Raw genomic sequence first — 27,290 nt, 5'->3', positions numbered from 1 at the left:
GAGTGGAGAAGGGGGAGGGGGGTGGGGGTCCTTCTCTATCAGCAGATAAGAGACAGAAATGGATGAATCCTATTGGCCGGCGAGCCTCTTCCAGCTGCTTATCTCCACGCCTTCATGAACTCAGGACACATTTCATAGAAATTTGTGAAATCAGGAAAGCTGCGTATCGTGTCATCGATCACCGGGCGACACCGGCCCATACATCCTCCCAGCTTCACAATAAAAGCCACAATTGACACTTTTTTTTCTTTTTTTTTTGTTTCTTAACAATTTTTTTTTTTTTTTTTGCTGCAGCAGCTTCTCGTTTTCAAGGTCAAACAAACTTGGGTTTTAATTCAAGAGTTTCAGGTCCAGGCAGATTTCAAACCTCTCCCAGAGGAAACTCGTAAATCACCCGACAGTGTGTTAGTGCGCGTGTTTTGTTTTTTTTTTTTTGGATAAAAAGTCGGACTGTGATTGTTTCTGATGCATCCAGAGAAGTAAAAACGACAGAAGGCTCAAGCTGTGCAGGAGAAAAAAGACGGAGGACATGGAGCCACGTGATGCGGATGCAATCCAGCTGATTAGGTCCGAAAACGAAGAGAGAAATGACGAAAATGTCACGTCCGTGTGGTGTCGTTACCGACGTGCTCCTCAACATCCAAGTCACATCAATATCAAACGAACGAATTGGGGCTGAAGCACCACTTCATCGAAGGATGTAAACCAGACATCCAGAGCCCAGTTGAGACAATTACAGCACGTTGCACCACGACTCCACCCTTGAAACCCAAACTCTGAAGGAGGAGTTCAACATGTTCCTGATGTTGCATTGATATTAATATTTGCAGGAGAAAATAAGAACCTTGTACTATTACAACTATTCTAAAACACACATACTTTAGTTTGAGGGGGACCCACATAATATCAGTGAATGTTTTTAGATAAAGTGTATTTTGTGTTGTGTGTGGAAGGTAGATTAACAGCTTATTCACATTCCATGGTGTATTTGACATTATGTATGCGAACGTTTACGAAAACTATACGTTTGTATAGTTTTCTTATAATCAGAGCGTGTTGGACACAAAAACACAGTAACAAATGTCTGTAGTGTGTGTGTGTGTGTGTGTGTGTGTGTGTGTGGCTTTGGCTGCATTTCAGCAAAACATTTGCATTCAAGTATTTATTCACATATTTCTGTGTAATTCAGTAAATAAGTGAACACAGGAAGCTGACCTGAACACGCTTTTCACACATGTACCTGCTAGTATTTCACGTCTGTGTGAAAGCAGTAAAGTTTGAATTAAGTCCTGTGCGGCCTCTCAGATGTGTGTGTGTGTGTGTCAGCCCTGTGCATGACAAACCGGCCCAATTTCAGCCATGTCGCAGCAGCAGCTGATATTTGTCTCACTAGCGTCGTTGTTGTTGTTCCTTCCTCCTCGTATTCGCTTGGCCTCAGATTTGAATCGGCAGGGGGGCTGTGGTTCGTTCCCCCTCTGACAGCACAGAAATAATTACAGTACAGGCTTCCCCCCTCGCTCGCTCCTATATTAGCCCTCTTATCAGGCTGCTGAGGGGGGTAGTTGATCAACTAAGGTCACTGTATCCTGACCACAGCACAACAGCTACATCGCCATTTGGAGATATGATAAATAAAAACCGAGGGTTATGCTGCAACAACACTGTTATCTGCTTGTTGGTTCATTCCCTTTCCCTCTCACACCTCGTCTGGCTTTATGTCTCTGGAGAAAAAGGGGAGAAAGTTAAAGACAATGGAAGCCTGCGAGCGCCTGCTGATGTAGTGTAATTGATGAGCTGAAATAATAAATACCTCGGCACAATTTTGAAGTTTTAAGCAAAGACGCAGCACCCAAAACTCACATGCTCAGTGACCACAGAATGAGAGGGTGGGTGGGTGGGTGGGTGGGGTTGTAAATGCTGCCACATTATTGTGAAAACAGGCCCGAGACAGCAGCGGCAGCGCCGGTGCGAGCGGAGATAATAGATGCACCTACATTATCCTGAAGTGGCGGGGAAATTGAGAGGTTAGGAGGGTGAGCGGAACAGATGCGCCTACATTATTCTAAAGCCAGATTGATAGCGACCGGGGTCGAGGCGGAGGGTGTAAAAATAAATACATCTACATTATTGTGCAGTCATGTGAGAGCGAGAGGTTAGCAAGGAAAACAGATGCGGACGCGCTACTGTGGAGTCAAGAGTGAGAATGTTGGAGGTGGAGGTGAAGCTGGAGAAGTGGATGCATCATTACTCTTCAGCTAAAGTGCTGGTGGGAGGTTAAGGATGCAGGTTTACCTACATTACTCTCAAGCTGCCGCAGACAGGAAGACTGGAAGTGGAGTCTCTGGAGTTCGTGGACTGAAAGCCGAGGGTGAACTACAGGTTACAGCAAAAGGCAACTGGGGATGTCGTGTTGCATTAAAAATGCATTTGAACTAATATGATATATTCACCTCAATATCAATAGATGAAGTACTGTAACTGTCCAGAGTATCACAATCAAACAAACCTGGAATTGGATGAACAGCTGCTATAATTTGGCCTTTAAATATGGGCAGAGTTGAACCTTTTGAGCTCAAATTAACTACCGCTTCCCTCTTGTGCACAGAATAAAGATTCTCGCTCTCAACCTGAAGGAAATACAACATTACTGACATCACCTGGAGGAGGTTTCCTTCCTCTGGTTGCTCATATCACAGATGGTGTAGTCTTGGTCCAGCTGCTTCTCCAGAGCTCCTGCAGGTGACATTATGTAAAATGATAAACTCTTTCAGGATATGTCAATCTGGATCTTTTAATCCAAGTTAGGCAGAGACAAGCTTAACATGATTCACATGTGTAGTGCAGGAAGTCGCCCTCTAACACATTTACGATTTGTTTCACATCATCAAATATATGTGCAAACCTCATCTCATTGACCCCTTTACAGTGTTCCTGGAATAATCAATATTCTACTGAAAGCTTTGTATGATTATAATCTACATGTATGATCTTGTGTAATTATAATATTTTAAAAAGGGAAATATGTTAATATGGTAGAACACGGAGTTCAGCTCCTACTGTAGGTCAAAGGATTAAGTCACTGTAGAATAACAAACCCAGACCAACTGTGGATGGCATACATTCATTTATTGTAATTAAAGTACTCAAACGTCTGCTCTGCTGCACTGCAGGAATGTCACATCAAAACCAAAAGAATTTTTTTAAAAATCTGCTCAGACAAAGCATTTCATCATCCGTGGAAAAAAACCTGAATCAACAAAAAATGTATTGCACATCTTCAGGTGGCAAACACGTGGCATAAAATTGGAAACAAAATATATTAAAAAAAGAAAATCAACAAGGTTCCATGATTTCAGATTGTGGGGTGGTGTGAATAAGGGATGAGCACTAAAAAAAAAAACAAAATATTTTTAAAATATTTCCAGTTTTAATTAGACTCACTTTAATAAGAGATGAAAATGGCAGATGTGTAGTTTCTCTGATCCATTCGAGATGTTTGCATTTTATTCTCATAGTGAAATGTGCTTCGAATTCAACAAAAATAAAATCTAAGAGCGATTCGGTAAAAATTGCAGTTGCGTACTTGCAACTGCAGCCCTCATTCGGATCAGCGGGAGGAGAAGCAGCCGGTAAAAATAAATCCTCACAGTGTGAGGCTGCTCTCAGGACGGACACACACACACACACACACACACACACACACACACACACACACACACACACACACACACACACACACACACACTTCAGCTTCAGTTCAACCTTCACCTCAAGCAAAAACGGCGTCAGCATCACAAATGCTAACTATGCTTAACAAATGGTTTAATTTCTTCATGTCCTCGTAAAATTGACTAAACTCAATTTTTTTAAAAAAAAGTTTCCCTTTGATGGCAATGAACACCAGGACAGAAAGACACCACGCTTCTGTCAACTGCTGCTTAGCAGTTTTATTATCCATATGAAAAAAATCCATGTGACTTCAGTGATTACAGGTTAAAAGAAAAACAATTTCTCAGTCAGCAGCAGTGAAGTGAACCGAAAGGTGAGTTTCTTTCTTTTCTGAGTTCATTGGCTCAAAGAACCGGAAACACAAAACGTTGCCTTCACTTACGATCATACAGCAACAAAAGCAGGGACTCTTGTTTTGAAAGGCGCAAAGCGAAGGGACTGAACAGGTGACAGGAAGTACAAGACACAGAACAAGGGAGGATGCAGTCAGACGTCTTTCGTCACTGACTCTGGATCAGTTTCACAGCTCAACATTGAGATTCTAAAAGATATTCTTCAAAGGTTTTTCCTAGATACTTGGGGCAGCCATTACCACCGTCAGCATGGCCCCAGGGAAAGCAACAGACTGTTCTGGGTAGGAGAGAAAAATCACAAAATGTAAAAAACATTCACCAGCTAATAAACGACAATGGACTGTGGACTGAAGCCATTGGTGGTTTTGAAAATATTTTCACATTTTTGGTTTGAGACCAAGAGACAACTAGTGGGAGAAACAACAAAGCCACAGCATCCCATCATAGAGCTTCGGGTTCGGTTGCTGGGCAGGAAAGGCCACGGGGAAGTCAGAGGTCTCGGGGAGTTTAAAATCTATTTACTTCTGACACTAACCTTTTCCAATCCTCGTGGGTAATGTAGTATTTAATGTAGGGACAATATATATGGAGCAGAAGTCAGGAATAATAAATATTTTTGTGATAACACACACACACGGATAACACATGATACCTTTCATATCCCTATTTTGTATTTATAAGTACACAGATACTTAATAAACAGTTTGACATTTTAATGCATTAATATGAATGATAATGATCAACGTGTTTCCTTTAGCTAAAGCTATGGTTTACAGCTTTCCAGTTGTGCATGTCCACAGGAGGATTTACAGCGGTCAGCAAATAATAAATGTGTACACTTCTAAGTACTTTCAAATAAATCAGTGTATTATTTATAATGTGATAGATGCTTATATGTTGCCTTCAAATGCTAAATGAGTGCTTGGCCTGCTAGCTTTTTTTTTTTTACCTTATCCCACAGCTCTATTCATTTAAAACTCCAAATTTTTACATTTATTTCATTTATTATTCCTAACTTCTTTTTTTTTTTGTTTTAATGGCAGAAATGTACTTCCAAAAAACTCCCGAGACCAAACGGATTAAAAAAAAAAAACAAACAAAAAAAACACAACAACAACAAACTTCTCTCTCGGCCTTTCGTTATTGTGTTCTAATAACTGAAATGATAGTTTGAACTGAGCACTGAGCAGCAGCAAAAGAAAAACTAAAAAGTTCAACTGAAAATGAAAAGTTTTGTGTTTTCTTAAACTGCAGAAGAAGTCACTGTGAGCCGATGCGCTGCCGCGCCGCTTTCCTTCAGCCTGGGCGTAAACAGGAAGAGGAGGGAGACGGGGGGGTGACGGGTGCATTGTGGGTAGTGTAGTTTGACCAGAGCCAGCCAGAACGGTCTGTTGTGTAAGTGTGGACACTAGGAGATGGCCTTGGCCTCAGGTAAGAAAGCCTCCCAGTATTTTATCAGCTGCAGAAGAGAAAGAAAAAGGATTCATTCGCCGCATTGTTTAATTTGGTTCTATAAACATTTTATTGGGTGACAAAATTTTAGAAGCAAATTTAAAAATTCTCACAGAATTTTTTTTTTTCCTTGTAACTTCTAAAATGTACAAAACTAAAACATAAAACCTCCACTGACAAAATATTTTTCAATCCCTCTTTTGGCACATTAACACACATTCACATTTAAATATGAAGTTTTTGAAAATTACTTTCTGACATGACAAGCAACCTGCTCTGTGTTATGTCTGGTGTATTATTTTGTTTTAGCTATAATTTGTCCTAATTACATGCAATTTTTCATTAACCTTAAAAAGGTTAGAGAGACCTCAAGAATCCTGCCAGTATAAACATTTTTAATATTTATTAAATTCCATTACTGTACTTTTTATTTTGTCCTCCATTGTGTGATTTAAATAATAATAAAAAAAACTAAAACATGTAAGTTGATATACAACAATAACAATCTCATTTTTACCTGCTGTTGAGTCTGAACCAGTGACTCCAGGTATTTGATAATGATCGTTTTAAAGTCCTTCACTCTCTCTTTCTGTTGAACAATGACAGAACATACATTTTTATTTTCAAAACACATTAGAACCTTCACAACGGAACACGACAGAACAGTGATGTAACCATCACCGAACAAACCATTCATCAGCTCATCCCCCTCTCCATCCATCCTCACCTCAAACCTGCCGACCTCTTTGCGGATGGTTTTTGAGATTTGTTCAAAGTCCCTCTCTCCCTGCTGGACTTTTCCCTCCAGCTGAAACACAAACACACACACACACAAAAAAAAAGGAAGATGACTTTAAGAGTTTGCATTCGAATCTGCACCGTCTATGCCCAGGAACCAGGAATCGAACCACCAACACTACTGCTCTACCACAGCGCCCTCAAAAGTTGCTAAATCTTCTTTTTAGTAGACAAACAGCGTTTCTGAAAGACTTTAAAGCTGAACTGGCTTTTTTGCACTGCAGTTTGTTCTTGCTCCTTCCACCCAAACCAACGTCGGATCAGCTAACGTCCGTAAAGAAAGTTTAACAATACGCTGCTTAGAAACTTAGCTGAATGAAAAGCAGAGCGGGGGACTGCGAATCACTCGGCCCATTCACACTTGGTCCACTGGGAGGGTCTAGGAACATTATTTTAACATCAGGCAAACTTTAAAAATGGCTTCACGTGTTGTACAAACCAGGGGGTCAGATTTCAAACTGCTGTGGGTTTAGAGTTCAACTTTTCACTGGATCAGTTTACACGGTTTGCAGAAATAATTATGAAACTGAGCTTTTATTTTGCCACTAACCCTCATTAGTCTTTAATAAGCTGAACAGCGATGATTGTTGCAGTTTAGATTTAGTTTATTAATTAAAGTTATTGATTTTTAAAGAAGCACCTTGTGAAAAGGAATTCAACGAGTCTCATTAGCTCGTCCCATAAAACTGTCAGGGATAAAGATGTTGGTGATGCAAAAAAACCACTTAGTTTCACTAGATGATCTATGTTGTCACATGAAAGGGTTTGTCTGGTTCTAAGATGAGTTTAAGATTCAAGTCAAAATTGTTTATCCAAGGAGAATTTTTTTGTTTTAGGACGTTATCATGGAGATGAAACCTGATCTACATTGACAAACTAATTCATGTGAATCTCAACAGTTTGGCAGCAGGAAAGCAACACAAACACTAAAAACAACCAAAGAAAAGCTAGTTTCACGTGGACATGAACTAAACAACTAAACTAAATAACTAAACGGTGACAACAGAATGGAACAATGAGGCAACTGAAAAGGTTTTGAAGCAGGCAGGTGGACACAGAGCTGCAGACAGACAGACAGACAGACAGACAGCGGGACAGACAGACATGGCACGTCCTACCTCCTCAATCTCCTGGTTGCAGGAAGGCATGGCAGGGGAAATGCAACAAAATTTAAGAGGCTGGGAAAACAAATGGTCAGAGCTTCCAAAATCATAGAGGAAGATCCAAAAGACATGAGCAAACACTGAGGAAAAAACAAAACCACTGAGAGGACAGAAAATCCCTCCACACTCTGGTTAAAGTCAAACCGATTCATTTATGGCTCAAACTTTGCTCCAGTACGAGGAACCTTTGAATTCATAGCCACTAAGATGATGAGAACAACTCAAAACCCTGTGAAAAACAAACATTTGTGATTGTAGCAGATCTCTACTCAGATTTTGTGTGTGTACATCTTCGGTGTTCCGTTAATCCCTGATTCACTGGGCTTCTTTGAGGCTACGTTCTAATCGCTCAGATAGTGTGTGTCCTATGGTAAACACCAATCGAAACTTTGGAGAGTTCCTGAATTAGTATCTGTTGGGATGTGCCAGGAAGCAGGACTCTAACATTCAGTAACTTGTTGGTTTCAGAAACATAAACCTACGATTAAATGGTCCTTTGCACATCTTCACTTCCACACTAATTATTTGCCTTCACCACGTGCATAAAATAGAGTCCTGTCTCTTCTGACAGCATTTCCATGTGCTTTTCTTTAATCGTCAAGCCAACGAATGGCTCCATTCGGAGTAAACACCGGGTTTTGATGTCGATGGAAAGAGGTCTTAATTCCGGAGCCACTGAAGACAGACAAAGATGCTCCAGGACATTCTGAAATCTGGAGTTTAATGGAAACTGAAGAAAATAGCCAATTACCACATGTATATGTTCAACACTTCGTCATGTGATTAACAGGTTTTCCCTTCAGCAGAAAACCATCGGGGCGGTGAAAACCTGAACACACAGATGTGAAGCTGAAGCTGAAGACGACAGAACTGGGTGACTGGGTGTCCAACACACACATTCTCCTTTAAACAGGGAATTGAGAACAGCAGTGGATGAGTTGTTTAAACTTCTATTTCCTTCAAAGCATTTGTAAGTATCACAGAGTTTTATGTGATGGTTTAAAAGCTCGATGTGTGTTTGACGAAAAAGTAGTTCAATCCAAGCTTTCTCAGAAATCTGTGGTTCTGCCGACCGATTTCTGTGTTTCAGTCTCTGGCTGTTGTGTCCGTTTGACGCCCACAGGAGGCAGTGTGGCTTCATTCTAATCACAGTCACACACCAGCATTAATGTGAATTAGAGCACAAACAAATGGCCACAAATGGAGCGAATTATTCTCGTTTTTCTGTGTTCAGCTCAGGTCACTGAGTCACACTGACATGACGGTGAACTCAAATGAACTTTACATTTGTCAATTCCAGCATTAAAAAAACCAAAACAACTTCATTTGATCTCTGCATCAAAAGCCCAAGTGTGTAAAAAAAGCAGATATTCAGTGAATCTCCATGCAGACTTTCACTACTAAACGCTGACTAGATTCATCTAACAGCTAATGTACTTTTAACTAAAGCTCAGATAAAAGAATATCAAATTAATGAGATCTGTCACCAACTAAATAAAGACCCGATCTGTCTACTGGTTTATACCGGAGACATAATAGTGTAGTATTTGGACTTAATCTAATAATTTACACGCAATATTCAACTTTGTTTGTCAAATGCGTGTATATTATTTCAGCTCCAAAGGAATATTCCTGCATGATACACAAACTGAATACTTCAGTAAAAGTGAAAGTACTTCATAAAAGAGTACTCCACAAAAAGAAGCAGTACCACACAGGTACTAGTACTAGTATGTACATTAAGCAGCTCTGACATGAATTCTACTTTTACAATGTTACATTAAAAGGAGAGATGGTTCTAATGTTTTGGCCAGACTATTTAAAATGATCGACTTTAGAACCACCTCTTAATGTAATAGGCTCCTGCACCCACTTTGCACAGGTGAACTTAATAAAGTGGCCAGTGAGTGCATGTGCTTCAGAAATGGGTTTTCTGCAGTATTAAGTACATCATCACATACTAGTTGGTCATATTTTGTGTTAAGAATCAGAAAATGAAGGAGGTTCTGGTTTCCAACCTTCCTTCCTCCTTTAAGTTTATGTTCACAAAATCATTTGTTTACAAGAACAATAAGTCGATCTGAAATGTGTGTGTGTGTGTGTGTGTGTGGGTGTATATAAAGCGGTGTTTTCTCGGGAGCCACTCTGTTGGAGCAGGTTTCCAGAAGCAGCGGCGTGGAGTAAAAAAACTCTTTTCTCGGTTTTGTTGTCAAAGCGTGAACCAGAACCTGAGTCCTGACAGGCGGCAAAACTCTCGTCGGCTCCAAATAAATGTTGGTTGTAACTCTACTGCGATCTGTCCTCGTCTGCAGCTTCTGACAGCCCCCCCCCCACCGACCCCCCACCCCACCCCCTAAAACCCCACATCTGACAGCTCGTCTGCTCTAATACACAGACCCCCGACCAGGCCGGCGGTGTGCGAGTGTGTGTGTGTGTGTTGCATCCTGACAGACAGCACAGAGGATGAATTTGTGTGGTGACAGCTTCAACAGACGCTCTAATAAAGTACTTTTCTGCTCTCTCCTGCTCGTTTGTCGTTCGTGTGAAGTCTGCAAACTGGAAAAAAAAAAACAACGTTTATATACAGCGAGAAAGTTTTCACATGACTGAACTGTGAAGGTGCGCTTGTTTTGTCTGAGTGGACACACCCACAGCCTGAGAGAGAGGAAAAGCGATTTGAACCCGATTCAGCAGAACTAAAGCTATTATCATCATATTCATACTATATTAGTTTAAAAGTTAAGATGATCGGATGTCAGAGCAGAAGGACATAACAAACCGCCTTAATTTCAATCGCCCCATTTCTCTGTCCGTCTCACCTCCTTGATCTCATCTTTGGCCTGTTGAAGTTTGTCTGGTTTGTTGGTGAACTGCAGTTTGGCTTCAGCTTCTCTTTTCTTCTGCAGGAGCATCTGAGCATCCTGCCACTTCTGCCACGTCTTCATACGGTGGTCAAACACGCCCTGAACACACACACACACAGTTTAACACACAGCAAATGTATCAGAAATACTAACTGCATGAATAATTGTGCACTTCAAAGAGCATAAAACACCCTTTTTTGAACAGTATATTTTCAAAAAACAGGAAGTAGCAACAGTCCCGCTCGTACCTTGACGGCGGTGATGAGGCGGACGTAGTCTCCCAGTAGCTCGGAGAAGAGGTAGAAGTCTGCGTTGGCCTGGTCCTGGTGCAGCTGGTCGATCTTCTCCTCCACCTCGGCCAGCTGGGACAGAGCACGCGACAGAGCCGTGTGGTCCTCGCTGTTCCCCAACATGGCCGCCGACTTGGCGAACTGCGCCGTGTTCACCGACAGCTCTGAGAAGGAGGTGAGGAGAGAAACTCAGAATGTGCCGTGGAAATGTGTACGTGAGCAATTGATGCTGATCAAAACTATTTCAAGTGAGATCGTGGCTGCTGAGGTCAGACTCAGTGGCCATGTCACACATTCACTTTGCAAAAACTGCTCAGACCAGAATGTCACAATGCATCATCTGAAATATTTAAAAGTGGTAAGTAAGTAAGTTTTAAAATGACTTTTCAGATTCTTGTTTAAATCAATGAATGGCTTTGGCCCTAAAGACATTTCTGAATTACTGAATTATTTCCTGATGAACCTTGAAAACATCTGGGACGGATCTACTGACTCTCCCACGTTTGCCCAAAGCACAAAGGAGCAGCCTTTAGTTTTCAAGCTCCAACGGCCGTTGCCTTTGGAATTTATTGTCTGTGGACGTGTTTAAATCCAGGTTTAAAACTTTTCTTAAAACTATGTTATTCTATGGCAAATGCTGGTTCGTTTTGTGCGGTATAAATACATTTGCTTTGCCCATTTGATTTTGAAAAATTGATCAAAATAAAAACAGTGCCGTTATCTGATCATTGTACAGCATGGTGGACACACACACACACACCTTTCCTGTGACAGACCAGAGACTCCACGCTGGCATGAAGTTTTCTCAGCTGAACGTCCAGATTCTCAAAATGCTGCTGCTTCTCCTCGAACCACTGACAGACACATGAGATCAGCTCAGTCACATTCGGCAAAACATCTTTATACTATAATCACTATTCTTCTTCTTACACCCTTTCGTTGTTTAACCTTTCCTTCCTCAATCCCCCCCCCCCCCCAGGATAAATCACTCACAGCGTCCGATTCGTTCATCTTGATGGTCATCTTGTTGACAGCGTCCGCCGCCTTGTTGACCATTCGGAGCAGTCCGGCGCTGCTCAGAGCCTGAGTGCTGACTGCCCGCGGTAGCTGGAGAACGAGCAGAGAGGACAGGTGGTGAAAGTGGGCAACACACAGGCTTTTATATATATTCTATAATCGTCGCCTGTCATTCATTCAATCGTTGTCTCGCGTCCCTTATTTTCACTGATTTCCCAGTGACTTGTTAAATCCTTACAGTTTCTGCTGGACTTTTAATTTGATACATCCGCAGGAAGTGGTAAACATTAGTACACAGACTCTGCGACATGTGTTCATCGCTACCACGGCTACAAACAGGCTCATTTCTCAATTTCTTTCTGTCAGTTACTTGTTTTTAGGTCGGGTTCATTCGTGTCGGTTCGCTGTGGAGACATTTTCCATTTGTCTCACGTTTTTGGTACCGACCGTGTCTTGATTTACAGTTTCTGAGAAAATTTCCATCACGTTTGTTTTTTTTTTTTTCCCCTTTTTTTAAGTTTGGCTCTTAATTTCCAATCAACTCTTCAGATTGCCATTGTATTTATTTCGTTGATTTGCCGTTTGTCACTTTTGTCTGTTCCCGTTGTGTTTCTCCTTCACTTTCTTAGTGTTTTCTCTCTTCTCTACACTAATACAGCTTTCGGCTTTTCCCTCCTACTCTCTGATTTGTAATGTCTCCCGTGTTTCAGTTCCAATCAAACGTGTGCACAGAGGAACTTTAAACAGCCTCAAAACTCCGACTCGCAACCCGCCACGTCCGAAAACTCCTGGACGTCCGTCTGAAAATAGGCTCATTTTTCTTCATTTTGGGAAAGTTTACTTTTTTCCCCCGCACATACGAGGTTTTCCTCTGAAGGTGGAACACATTTGCCTCCCACCCCCCTCCCCTTTCTTCTCTAATCTCATTTAACAGGAGCGGCAGCAGTCAGGGGACACTTCAGTCCCTGGGGCCCCTGCTGATGGAGGGACAAGGGTAAATGAGCAGAGGCGGGGGGTAAAAATAGCTTTCAATTGCAGCTCGGTCCCATTAGTCCCCCTCAACCCCTGAGCCCCCTTCCTCTGGTTGTGTTTCATTAAGTGGGCCGGATGGACCGACACGCTCGGTCAAGCGTCCGAGCGATTCATCTGTTAAATCTGTGACACGGGGCCATTTATTCTGTACCGAACGACTGCCGGCTCCTTCACAACACAATCCCGCTAACAGTTAGGTGTTTGGCAGTGAAGGGGGGGTGGGGTTAAAGAGGTGGAGGGGAGTCGGAGAGTTTGAGGCGACAGGACAAAATGTTACAGAGGATTTAGTGGGACTGGACAATAAGGCAAGGAAACAGGGAACGCCGCAAACCCTTAAACCCTGAGGCAGTTTTTAGAGGCTCCGCTCACAGGGGGAGACTCATCGGTTCGACCTTGGTGGGCGTTTCGCTGCTCGCTGGACAAAAGAGACTGAACAACTGGAGTTTTTTGGCTTTTTTTTGAGGCTGGTTATTTGTTTTGGCTCCTCGTGGCTCAATGGGTAGGGCATTGGTTTGGGATGCAGAAGGCTCCAGGACCGAATCCCACCCCACCAGGTGTGGCCCCGCCCAGCCACGACGTTCTGGTGCCGGTCACCCGAGCACGGATGAACTGGGAGGGTTGAGGCAGGAAGGGCCAAATCAAAGTGCGGGACACGTTCAGCTGTGGCGACCCCGGAAGGGACAAGCCGAAAGTTGGCGAGAGGTGAGACTTAAAAAGAAATGATCTGCTGTGTGTCCAATATCTTCACGGTTAACATGAACTTCTGACTATTTAAAAAAATAAATAAATCAAGTCAGAGGTCATTTCATTGTTTTTGAGTGACGCTAACGTAAAACAAACGAGGCAATGACACTACTGCAACAGTGGGAGACATTTACAAAACGGTGCTGGAAGAACTTCTAGGCAGGTAATAATGGGGTCAAAGCATCGCAGTGCAATTCATCAACCCATTTGAACCATTTGCATTTGAACCCTCTGCTGCTGAGATTTTGCAAAAGAGCACAGTTAATGCAGTACAGTGTGAAATACATTTTACACTATGGTGGGACTTAAGGGAAGTAAGGCGAACAGTGTGGATTAACATATTTCTCTGTTATTATCCAAAAGAATTAAAAACACGAGAGCCAGACACACCACTCCATTGGGTCACACCTTTCTTTACTTCTCTAAAGCACATTGCCATAATTTTGCAGTATATGCAGCTGAGTGGTTCACCTCAGAGTGCTGTGCACGTCACACGTTTTGGACAATAGAGGTACAAGGCACAGATGAACAAGCTAACCCAAGTTTCTGACTGATGGACATTTAAAAGGCGACTTTAAACTTGCTCCCTATGGCTTTAGTTTAGGGTGTAAATGTACACAAATGCCTATATTATATTATATTCCTATATTAAAATATTTCCACAGCTTATCGATGAAATCACCTGGAGGAGTTTTTCATCATAAGGAGTTCAGATGATATCATCCGGAGGAGCTGTGGAACAGCAGGTTGACCATGATTACAAGTGTGAGCGACGAGATGACCTAATCAATTGACGAACAACGATCAATGTAAAAAAATGTGACGACGTGGAAGATGTCTGTGAACGAACCTTCAGAGAATCAGCAGCTGAATCTGCAGCTTCCCTCATTTTACGGAGCTCTACAGTGAATTTCAGCTCATTGCTTCGCGACTGCTTCTTTCCAGGTGCGATTAGCAGCTTAAGACGTTTCATTAGGCATTAAGTCGATGATAAAAAGGCAGAACTCAGGATGGACAATCTTTTGCTTTTCTTAAACTGGAAAACATGCAATTATTGTTTTGTGCAATAACAGTATCCACCGTAAGTGTAATATGCAATGTTACTTTTTTCTTACTTTTTACTTATGATACATATTTATAGAAATTTGTTTCACTTTAATAAAATGCTTTGTTTGTGCGTTATTGTTTTTGTCTCACCCTGTGATTGCAGTTCTCACTTAAAAGCAGACTGGGAAACAAAAGTAATTCCGATACGACTGTACTTGCACCGTGCAGAAGGAAAATCTTGAGCTTCGACTACGTGACCTCATAAGTGAGCTCTGACGTCTACGGAGAGACATTTTCTTTTGCTCTAATGAGACACATGCGAGATGAAAGGCATTGATTCGTTGGCGCCGTTTGTTTTTCCTGACGCTACCCTGATATTTGCAGAAAGCTGTGTGCTCGTATTTCCCACCTGGCAGCTGGACACTAATCTGCAAACTGTTCAGGTGACTCCTGCAGCTTCACCTTTTGTCCTCTAAAGAGAGAGAAGAGTCCTTTTTTTCCCCGTCTGTCCATCTTGTAGTTGTTAGACACCCGGTTTCCCACAGGACAAACATTTTACAAGATGCTACAGCATATAAATACCTACTGATCCTTCATCAATGCAGCAACATATCTCCTCCTTACAGGATCTAGTACAGAGTCTACATACAGTTTAACTAAGTGTGGAAATTAAAAAAACCTTAATACTCAGCTCACCTGGCCTGTGTTTTAACGCCTACCTGCTGCACAAACTGAACAGACAAAAGTGGGTGAGTGGGTGAGCAGAGTCATACTGTAGCTTTCACGTTTTGTTGATTTTCTGCGGTGAAGCACTGAAGCAGGAGAAGTTTCTGACTCACACTGGCTTTAGTCCACCACTACTGTGCTGGACTGACGAGGTTTAAGTTTGCACAGAGAGCCGACTGTTGGTGATGAAGTTTAAACATGATCGATAGGAAAGATAGGAAATTTCGTTATTTACATCTGAGCTCTCCAGAAACTGCAGGACGTCTGGATCTTTCAGCAGGATGGGATGCGTCACCGTTCTCATCAGATACCTGAAACCGGACAAAACAAACTGACTGAAAGAAACCATCTCTTCTTATGGACAGTGATGTGTCCTCCTCTAGTTTCTGTGTGAAACCAGCTACGTCTTCATTGGTTGGTGTCCAAAATGTAGCCTAAAGTAACTATTCTTTAATCTTTACATGGTATTAAAGCAGAGGGTCTAGATCACCAAAACCTAAAAAAGAAGAGCTGGAGATCAAGGATTTGAATAATTTTGAGCTGTAAAAGTTGGGCCGTTGCTTCAAACATAAATAAAAACAGAACTCATTCATTTGCAAAAAATTCAAAACAGAAAACGAATGTTGAAAGTAAAAAAAAAAAAAGGTGATTTTAAATTTGAAAACACCTGAAGAAACATCGACAGCTAATGACGTTAACTGGCAACAGGTCGGAATCATGACTGGGTATAAAGGGAGTTTTATAGAAGTCAGGAAGGGCAAAGAGTGTGTGAGCAAACAGTTCAGCAATTACACTTCGACACAAATAATGTTTCTCAATGTAAAACAGCAAAGGATTTGGGGACTTGAGAAATCGACAAGGCTAAAAGGGAACAAGGGCTTGACACGATTGTGTTGTAGACTCGCTGCATGATAGAACATGCACAAGTAAAATAAAGTCTACTATCGACAGAAACAATCATTTTCACGCAGTGTCCCAGCGTTTGTGGAAACAGATGCTCTGGCTTGTTAACATCAAGGTTTTTCTGTTAACTTTCTACATTTTTCATAAATGTAAATGTTTGTCCCGATTAACCGGACACTTGCTCATTTATGTGTGTGTGTGTGTGTGTGTGTGTGTGTGTCCGTCCATCAGTGTGGAGTTCTGCAGCCCTGAGCTCCATCAGCTGTCACTGGCTGACCTTCCCGTCAATCAAACACCATCAATAAAAGGGCAGCGGAATGTCAGCACTGCCCGCCACCACCCTCCACCCTCCACGCTGCTCAGTATTCAACACAGTTCCTGCAACACGTGCTGTGATAATGATGTAGCTAATATTTGTAGTTTAACCTTTCAGCCTCTAAAAGATCTGACCAGGTTGGTCTTTGCTACAATTACACACACACACACACACACACACACACACTCATCATATTAACTGCATTATCCTGTTAAGGGACAAGTGGTGCCGGAGCTGATGTAACTTGTTCTCTGTGCATATACCAGTTAAATTCAGATGTCAGCGCGGCTTTATTCTCACATATTTGTATGTAAAAGTACATTTGTATCGTTAAACTGTAAGATAAGGTGCAAAAAGGACGGCTCTATGAAATTATGGAAGGTGATTAGCAGGAATGAAACAAGCCACATCCATTGCTTCTAATCTAAAACAGAATTTCGGGGCATTTAGGACTTTGCGTTCATCCTACCTCTCCAGTGCCGACCGCCTCTTTTCCACAAACTCGTTGGACGACTGATCCTCCTTCCCCACCTTGACCTTGGTCATCCCTACAGAGCAAAAGAGACTCGTTCACAGAACAGACATGGCGACGATGACTAATTATCACTAACACACGTGGATATATACTGACTGAAGCATGACTCTTACCCACAATGCTTTTCTCTGGTGCCGGGGGGACGATGTAGCCTATGTGCAGGTACTTAGAGGCCAGTTTACTGTGCAGACCCAGGAAATCGCTGAAGCGCCTCTTTACCGAAAACTCGTTCTGCTTGAACAAAGAGATGGAGGTCTGGGCGAGAGACATAGGGGAGAAAGACAAGAAGAGAGCGTGTAAATAAGAATGAGATCGTGCAGAAGTTGGGTGGGCTGAGGACGAGAGTGAATGCTCCAAGATGGCGGCAAAAGAAAACACACACACACACACCCCTATTCGTTTTAACAGTGTACTAATATCAGTATTCATGACATCATTTACATTATGACTTTCTTAATGTTACTAAATTATTAGACACACACACATATCATGACATGCATAATATTACATATTTTATTACATTATATTTCATGACACCGATCAGACATAACAGTATGACCACCTGTGCAATTTAATCATATCCAGTACAGCAGCTCTGCCAATGTTATAATTCCTCAGTTTTTAAATTGAAATCTATCAGAAACTCTGCTCTCTGTTTATTACTGAGGTCATAGTGGGTAGTGGAGTCGTACTGGAGTCAATTATAAGAAGAGGTGGTTCCAGTGTTTTGGCCTCCATATTGTAAATGAATGACTTTGCCTGATTGGTGTATATCTGTGTTACATTAAGGTGCATTACTCGACAGTATTTTCAAGTGCATTACATCACTTTATGGCCAACGATTATAGTTTAACATGTGCTGACTTGACTACAAATATGTTAATTTGTTTGCCACCTAAAAATGTTAATGAGCACGTATCTACTGTGCACTTGGACAATGAGACATGGAAATAAAAAGTGTAAAAACAGTCTCACCTTGGTGGTAACTTTGTAGGCCATGTACGCATTCATCCCATCACCTGGAACACACCCACACAGTGTTTACGCAACACATCAACATACACGGACACGATTTAAACACTGTTAATGCTCTAAACACAGAAATATTTTCAGAGTTGGATGAAACAGTAGCAGACTCAGCTCAGATGTCAAACTGGTGTGACTGGCTTCCCATGTGTTACCAGCTTTATTTACTGCCTCGTTGTGACCTTGTTCATATTTACATAGAAACAAGTGAATGCAGCTGTTAAACATTTAACTTCTGCTCTGACGCCAGGACAGACTCCAAATCCCTAAATCCTCACTATGTCATTCTGAGTTGTGGTTGTAAAGGCACACTGGGGCCTGTGGGGGGCACCAGCAGAGCCGCCGCAAAGCATCAGTGAAAACATTAGCACAATAATTTGGCAGCGCGATGACTAACAGGGTGACTGAGCGGACTGCTGGCCTGGGCTGTGTCGACTCTGCAATTTACTTCTCGGCCTCAGAGTTTGTGCTGACAGCACAATGAGGGAAACCAAATCTCACTTCAACATATTTATTCTCCTCAGTGAAGGGGGAGGGAGGACTAGACATGAGCAAACAAGCTGGAGAAATAAACAGGAAAAACACCTTATGCTAATGCGAACGTCACTGGATCGTCTTCACTTTCAGTTCATGTCACTCCAGGACCACAGGGACATTAGTGTGTACGTACCAACTTTCTCAGGGTCAGACACTGATATGTTTATGTCGAAGGAATCACCGCCCTCCTCTTCCTCCTCCTCGATCTGCATAAAACAGAGAAACTTTTGTGAAAGAACAGCCACGTGTTTGCCACTGTTTCCGGACTTTATTCCCACGGGGGGGGTGGAGGGTTAGTGTTTGAAGATGGCAGCTGATAAGTAGTTTCCCTTTAATTCTTCTCTCCTTCAAAGTGATAAATGTAAAAGACTAGAACTGTGAATTGCCCCCCAGGGAAGGTCTTATGTCTCATTTTAGGTTCTCTATTTTTACGTTTTAGGTCACTACATAACAGAGTGGTTTTGTGTGGAGGTGATGAAGCAGCAAGCACAGAAGGAAAGTTCCAGTCTAAATTAACCTGACAACACTCTGCATAGGGATCACACACCGACAGTTACGCTTGTTAGGTGATAATTGTTTAAATTTAATCAAAAACACTCAATGACTTTCCTCTTGTTAAAATAAAATGGTGTGTGTGTGTGTGTGTGTGTGAGAGCGGTCACCTCGTCAAATGAAGAGTGTGTGAACATGTCGTTGTGAGTGTGACCGATGTGAGGGGTGATGACGGAGGTGGGAGGGGTGATGGGGGTGATGGCAGGCGACGGGCCGTCAGACAGCAGGATGTCTCTCTCTGGACTGTCCAACGAAACCTCCTCTGTGGCCTCTACAACACAAACACAGAGGGGCAGAGTGTGTCTGAAGGTGGTGACAAACACAGGTTCACAGTTCTGCTTACAGTCGCGTACCGGTCTGAGGTGAAGGGATAAAGAGAGGGGCTCTGCTCCGTGAAAGACCTTATTCAAAAGTTTATCCTGAGCTAACATGAGGCGAACATCTATGAGTTAACTAAATCAGGTGTGCGGTTCAAGTCGTTAGTATGTGAAGTTGCAGCAGCAGAGTAACAGGCCGTATCACTTACAGTGGAAGCATCTTTTCAAGGCCTTGTTGCATGTTGTACCAAGTGATGGCAGTGATGGTGCATTTGCAGCTGTTCCACCAGCTGTTTAAGGTTTCTCTAGTTTATTTCCAACCAATTCGAGCATGAATGGTGCATGTTCGGTCGCCTCTGATCTACTGGCAAATTCAGTATGAGCAGGGCGTGTCTCGCTCAGACGGAAGACAGAAGCCTCATGACGCCACTGGGACGCCATCATAGTATCTCCCTCATGTATTCACGTACAAACAGCGATGTTTTTAATGTGTGTATCGGTGTGATCACCTGCAAACAGGTCCTCAGGGTCATCATCAAATAGTGAATCCTGTCTGGGTCCATTTGAGTTGGTGCTGATGTCTTCAGCAGGAAGACTGGCTGGTCCTGACTGTGTACACACACACACACACACACACACACGCTATGAAACTTTACACATTGAGACACATCATCATTTACTCAGTACACATGTCCAAAAGGAAACGTGTTTATATGCTGCACAGGTGACTATAAAAACAGTATATTCCATCTCGCTGTACTAATCTTAAACCCACTACATCCCTCTGTGTTAACTAGTGATGGCTCAAACAATACCAAAGCTCCGGTGCGCGTATCGAGCACAAAGAGCGAAACAGCGTATCGATGTGTGAATCGCTTTGAGACAAATCACGTGGCCGTGCTGTCGTAAGGAAGTGAAGCGCCATATTGTCTTTAATCAGGAAGCTGAAAGGAGGAGGGAAGAGTTTTTGTGTTAGTTATCCACTGATATTTATGGAACCATGGAGAAAAAGGAGATTTTCTCCAGCCCGGGATCATTTTGATCTTAAAAACTCTAAATAAGGCAAATGTTTTCCTTTAGCGTTTTCACCTTTGCTCAGTTTTCATTTCAGTTCATTACGTTTAAATTCCTTTCTGAAGGACTGTTCAGTTCATTGTCTTTCACATGAATTAATTTTCAATTTTATTTGCAGGTGAAATGTCGCCTTGGCCCCGACGACATGCTCTTTCTTAATAAAAACATGTAAACCCTGACTTTTCCCCTCACAAGCACTTATTTTTCATAAATGACATTAACAAAAATGTCCCTTTGAGTTCACATTTTTCACTTAGTCATTCTATTTTGGTTATATTCAAACTAATTGGAATATGTACACTTCTCCTTCATTCAGTTAGCACTTTATTATCAGCTGTTTATGTAAGAATTCATCCACATGTCTCCACACACTTTATCCACTTTGCCTGACTTTTTGGAATCCAGCAGATGTCGCTATTACGCGATACACCGACACGTGTCAACACTGTGTCAGTAGTTGTGAAAGCTGAAAGTTGTGTAGCATGTTTCATTTGACTTCAAGCGCCTTACTAATGACTGACGAGGTAAGACAAGGAAAAACTGATTAATGCACACAAAAATGAATTTAAAAAAAATATATAGCTACATTTTTTTTAAATTACTCCAACTGCAATAAACACAGAAATCTAAAGAGGGAATAAAGAGGGAATACACACATACAGGTTGAAAAGTAAGTACATAATAAATGATCAAAAAGACTAAATAATTGCTGCAAAATGTTCTAATCAAAAAGCAAGACTAGAGAAATAGATTTTAAAAGTTGTGTTGTGTTATAAATATATGTATTTGCAGCTGCTATCAAATCTACAGACTGGAATCTAGACGTTGTTGCCCTGCGCTTTAATAATATCTCCTAAGAGTCTGTGCTTCACCTGTGGTTTATGAAGTGCTCACGTTGAAATGTTTGACTGTTGAATAACTGTTATGTTGTCATGCAAAGAGATTTTCCAATATTTGACTTAAAGTCTAAGCAGCATTACAAAAAACAACAGAGAAATAGTAAAAGGTTGGCTTGAAGCAGCCATAGTCAAACACCATTTCCCCCTCACACTCCCAACAAAAACCTGCAGCCAGAGGAGCCACATCTGTGCAGACTCAACATATTCTACAAAAGAAGAAAAACTTGTGTGTGCGTGTGTGTGAGAGATCCATCCTGCTGCACCTCCAAGCTTCCTGCCAGCTGCTGATCAATCAGCATGTGACGTCACAGCAGCAGCCACGGCTCCTTCCACAGAAACACGGAGCCTCACTTCACAGCAGCGATGAGTAACACGTGCTGGAGTCAATCCGTTCAGCTGCAAAAGCTCCAGACAAACGCAGAAACGTTACAGCAGGTTGCACCAGAGTTTCTGTTCCACTGAAGTGTGTTTAAAGCTGCAGACTACAGTGTTTTTACACTATGGGTAGATTATCCAAATCGTGTCCAACAAACCAAACACAATCAGCCCATTCGGACTATTTTTTTTTCTCCACCCTTCATTAATGCAGCGAATTTGATGTTGATGATGAACATTAATTAAAACTAAGACACACAATTATCTGCCGAAATTAAGCTTTGTGAACCATTAGGTTTCATCCTTTGGTGACAATGCAACGGTTTTATCAAAACTGACTTTGTTCTAACTGCTGGTTTACACGGATCAGGCATAACATCCTGACCACCTGTACAATCTAAGGTTTAGCTGTCAGAAAGGTGATAAATTTACTTTAGGCCACCGTATTTAAAATAAATGAGGTGGCCAAAACATTAGAACCACCTCTTATAATTCACTCCAGCGTGGCTCCACTACCCACTATGACCTTTAATTAAATAAAAAAAAAAAAAAAAAAGAGTAGAATTATCACCTTTCTGACAGTTTCTGTTTCTTTCAGATTCCCCAGTTGAAATTTGGCTTCCATTTCACAAAATAAACGTGAATGGGTGTCGAACAGATCTGAGATAAATGCATCACGTGAAACTCGTATTGGGATAAGTTCAATAATGATCCCACTCAGCAAAGCATTTAACCACAGACTAAGTGATAAGAGCCACACGAAATGTCATTCTGTGCTGCGCCTCTGCATGAGGAGATGACAGTTAGTGAATCAGGGTGTGTCACAACTTTATCACACACACACACACACACACGTTGGAGCCCTGCAAGTAGCAGCACGGTCAATGAGTCTGACCACTCTGACCGGTTATTTCAAAATGAGAAAGTTTTCACATTTAGTATGAAAAACAAACAAACAAACAATAATGTACTCTAGTAAAAGTACCCGCTGAGTAAGTAAGTACATTATATTTTACTTAAAAGTAATAAAAATAAAACTATTAGACTATTTTTCTGACATTAACTAATTAATGGTAATAGACATAGATGATTGGTTAAAGATCTGAGGCTTTTTTCAGTTTGATTTCTAAACTATTTATGTCGAGTGAGAAGAAGATGTAGGCAAACACACACACACACACACACACACACACACACACGCACACATACACCTGAAGACAAACTTGAGAGCCCTGCTAACAGCTGGAGCTTAGGAGGAGAAGACGAAGGAGCAGTAAGATGGAGAGATTTTAGCTGAGAGGACAGAAAGAGGAGTGTGTGTGTGTGTGTGTGTGTGTGTGTGTGTGTGTGTGTGTGTGTGTGTGTGTGTGTGTGTGTGTGTGTGGAGGGACAGAAGAGGAAATGAGTGATGATAACAAGCAGCTTCCTCCCTCCTTCGTCAGCAAAAACACAGTGAGGGGTCAGAGGAAATACCACACACACACACACACACACACACACACACACACACACACACACACACACACACACACACGCCGCTGCATCCAGTCAGCATGAAGCAGTTTCACACTCTTGCAAACATCAAAATTCAGACGTGAAACAGGACAGAGTTGCTGAAAATCCACAACAAACTAAAACTGACCTGGATTCAACACAGAACGAACTACCTAAAAAAAGTCACATCTGTAACATCTGCATTTAGATGCTTCCAAATTAACTAGGACCAACACATTCATCTGTTACTGAGCCTGAGTGTCTGAATCGCACACTGAAGCTAAGAACGGCTGAAAAGAGTTTGACCAACCACTCAGATCAAAGCCCAGATCGCAAGTGCGGAATAATAAACTCTTGCAGTAAGTAAGAAATCAGAAATGACAAAATACAAAAACGGAAACAAAAGGCATATTAAAGACCAAGTCTAAAGCATTGTTATCCGGGTGTGTGGACACTGAAGCAGCTACCATCACCACCCCCCTGCGGGACATTTGTGACTCCACCTCTACACCTAAAGTTAAGTCAGGGCTATTTTTTGTGCCCCCTGTTGCATCCATAACAGCTGGACAGAGGTTCAGAAGGTAAAACCCTGGAGGTCCGAAAAAGCCCGGAACCCCAACAGGAACAATAAATACTATTTTTTTGTTATTTCATAGATGCTGCAACACTGACACAGAAAACATTTATTTGATGAGGCTCAATCTGAAACTTTAGTAGATTTTGCCTCACAAAAGCATCAAATCTACTTTACACACCCACAAAAACCTTTGATTTCATGGCCACTGAAGCATCAAACGGTACAAATGTCATCAGGGTGTTGAACGAGTAGAACGAGTAGCCACACTACTAAGGAGCAATTCAAGCTCCTTACAGAACGTAAATCTTTCAGTTGTTCTTTTTGTTCTTTTGGGCGAAAGTTTCTCTGTTTATTAAACACAATGCGCCACCACATTTGTTTCGGCAGAAGAACACGTGAGAGTTTCGCTATGGATTAATGTGGATCACCAACTCATAATACAAGAAAGACTGTTTAGTACTTGTATTGGCGAGTACTCAAATGTAAGTACTTGTACTCAGTCTGGAAAAAAAGTGGTATGGGATCGGAACAACCCTACACAAAAGGTCTGGTATCAAGTGCAGCGTCTGGTTCACTGACTCACTTCCCTCTCTGCCTCCTTCGAAGATGCATGGATAAGATAACCAACTTTTGATTCATGTCTTTCCCTACTATCATCAAAGTACTTTCCAAGCGATGGTAGCGACGGTCAGTGAACACTTGCATTCTGTTAAATTGTGATATTGATTTGGAAAAACTTATATGTTCAGGTCTACACATCGGAAGCTCTGTAGAGACCCTCCCCATGCTTCCCAAGTATATGACCCTAGTGTTCCACATGAAAACCCGCTACAGGGTGAGGTAAGAAAGGAGTGAGAGTATGAACCTCTGTCCAGCTCTGCTTTGTCTGACAACATCCCTGTTTGTTCCATTATCACATCTATAACCAAAACACTTGGTTTCACAGTTTGAGAGAGACACAATGTGTCTTTATATGACAACAGTTCATGGAGTTTCAATTCAATAAAGCCCTTTAATATTAACTGTCAATTTTTTTTATCATTCTCTGTAACAAGTATTCAGGACTAAGAAAATGTCCCAGTAAAAGTTTAGAAAATAAGACATTTTACTACTAGTATTTAATAAAAATAATAATACATCAATTACACAGAAATCTCTTATGTGAAAATGCTCATATAGAACTGTAATCATCATTTCAGACTCCTTTTGTAAATGTAAAACGTGGCTAAAAAGAAAAATATTTGCAGGAAATGAAGGAAACTACAGTGGAACTTCATGTCTAGAGGATCCTGATGGTTTAAGGGCTTTTCACGGGCTCCTGCTTGTAAAAGCAAGAGTTGCTCAATACAGTAGGTGTTTCTAATAAACTGGCAGCTGAGTGTAAAATGATAGACACAGGAGAGAATCTGATAACTGAGACACTTCAAAAGGGGGAAAATATCAGGAGTCAGAAGTTGTTAAACAATGCATTGAATCCCAGTCCACCTTAAAGTGCAGTGACTGTGTGTGTGTGTGTGTTTCATCTCTCATTTGTTTATTGGTGCTTGTGAGGCAGAAAGTTGGCCATGAAAACAGGCTGAATGTGCTGCTCACAAGGGAAATGAATGACTGACACACACACACACACACAGGTCACTGAAGAGTTGTTGTGACACTCAAGGAAGAATGAAATGCAGAGTGCTGACATGGCAAACAGAGAAAAACAGGCCTGTGTGTGTATAGTGTAAGTGTGTGTAGCGGTCTGTCAGGTTTTGTTTCGACACAGTTGAAAGTTTTGCAATTCAAAAAAAAATAACAAAAAAAAAACTTAAATTTTGACAATCAGTGACATTTCCTTGAAAACATGTCTCAGTCCTCCTCTCTTCTGTTTGCGTGATTCAAATCAGGGCCCCAACCGACTGGGTTTGAGTTACGTTTAATGTTACCATGTAAGTCACTGATTAATGGTTTCAGTTATTTTTTAAAGAAAAAAAAAAGACACAAAAAAGACTGACAGCTTTTTGATGTTTCACGGACTAAATTCGTTAATAATGAAAACAATGGTGAGCTTCAGGCACGAGGGACAAAGTCTGAAATTCCTAAATCAACCAAGCTCCATGTGAAAGTGATGTTCAAAGACAAAACCTGAAGAAACTGTGGCAATGATTTTATCCACACATTCCTACTTGACAGTCTCATTGAAGTCACAAAGCCCCAACTGTAAAATGTGACATTTGCATGTGCTCTGTGACTACAAAGGGCAAAGTCAGCACCACAATCATAAAATAAAATGTGCAGACTTAAAATTACATGCTCAAAAAATGAGTTGACATTGAGTTACATTAACAACGAATATGTGCAGTCAAAATGAAAGCAGCACAAAAAGCATCCCGACCTTCTCATCACGTCAGCTTCAGCATTGCAAATACAACACGACGTACAAGGATACTGCTTTTTGTTGCGTATGGGTGAATACCACATTCATCACACAGGAAAAGTTAGAGAACTTAACAAACTTTGGGAAGATTAAAATACAATGAACGCCTGCACAATCTAAATTCAAACCAGGGAAACACCTTTGCAAGAAAAGCTACAGTTGTCAAGCCTATAACCTCTCGTTTTATTAAGACTGTTTCATAAAGTTGCAAGAGCCAAACTGAGTCTGCACTTGTTTTATTAGTAAATAACTACGTTTCTTATAGAATATAGTGATAGTTATAATAAAAAATTGAAATCCTAAAAGCTATGACCCCTAAACAGTTAAACTCTAAAACTGCCTGCACCGCTTTCATTTAGTAAATAGCAGCAACAGGAGCATCAACACAACAGAGTAGCACTTTTTAATCTGGACGTTTTTGTTTTGTTTGTTTCTTTGTTTCATCCGTTTTTCCGGAGCACCCTGAACGTGTCACGTACACCTGTGTGACTGTCACCTGACTCCGAGCTCCACGCATCCATTCCGCGTTTTTCCTCCGCAAATCTGACCCTCCTCGGTTCATGTAACTGTCATGTAAGGCCACCGTCAGTGATGTTACCTTCAGCGTTTTTTGGGCATTTTTACTTGAGTGTTTGCAGAATGGCGTCAATGCAAAAGTGACTAACGCGATCGGCTCCTCGCTCACCAAATCCCATTCAAAATGTCACCGTTTTAAAGGTCTCCTCCCTGTTCTCCCCTACGCTAAGTTTTCATCTGTTGTCAGCTGGTGGCATCACGCCCTGCCCGCCAATGCTCCCCTCGGCCTCCCTCCACAACCTCCTCCTCACCTCCTGTGGGGGGGTCGGCTCCGGGAACAGGTCCTCCCCGTCCTCCAGCTCCTGGAAGTCGGTGTGCAACGGTGGAGGGTCCCTGGCTGTGTCCGCCATGTTCGCGTTGTTCCTGCGCTTGATTGTGATGGAGGCTAACAGCTAGCTAACGACACACACAGACACACAGCAAGAAAACAGTCGAGTGACAGCGAGGGGAGGTGGAGCAGAGGAGCGGGGAGTCAGGA

General features: G+C 41.8%; 1 protein-coding gene across 1 annotated transcript; it reads right to left on the bottom strand.

Moving 5' to 3' along the window:
- Positions 1–3,922: 3,922 nt before the first annotated feature.
- snx2 (sorting nexin 2) lies at positions 3,923–27,281 on the bottom strand. Its single transcript, XM_067520768.1, has 15 exons — positions 27,064–27,281; positions 19,911–20,010; positions 19,195–19,355; positions 18,666–18,738; positions 17,945–17,988; positions 17,083–17,224; positions 16,904–16,982; positions 15,451–15,526; positions 11,643–11,756; positions 11,410–11,503; positions 10,608–10,813; positions 10,315–10,458; positions 6,262–6,342; positions 6,052–6,123; positions 3,923–5,541 (listed from the first exon to the last, which is right to left on the bottom strand). Exons 1-15 carry the CDS (start codon positions 27,160–27,162, stop codon positions 5,491–5,493), a joined length of 1,536 nt encoding a protein of 511 aa, XP_067376869.1. The 5' UTR covers positions 27,163–27,281; the 3' UTR covers positions 3,923–5,490.
- Between the last annotated feature and the right edge of the window lie 9 nt (positions 27,282–27,290).

This window comes from Channa argus, chromosome 11 (assembly GCF_033026475.1).
Source record: "Channa argus isolate prfri chromosome 11, Channa argus male v1.0, whole genome shotgun sequence".
NCBI classification, from domain to species: Eukaryota; Metazoa; Chordata; class Actinopteri; order Anabantiformes; family Channidae; genus Channa; species Channa argus.
This window is presented reverse-complemented; position numbering and strand designations above follow the sequence as displayed.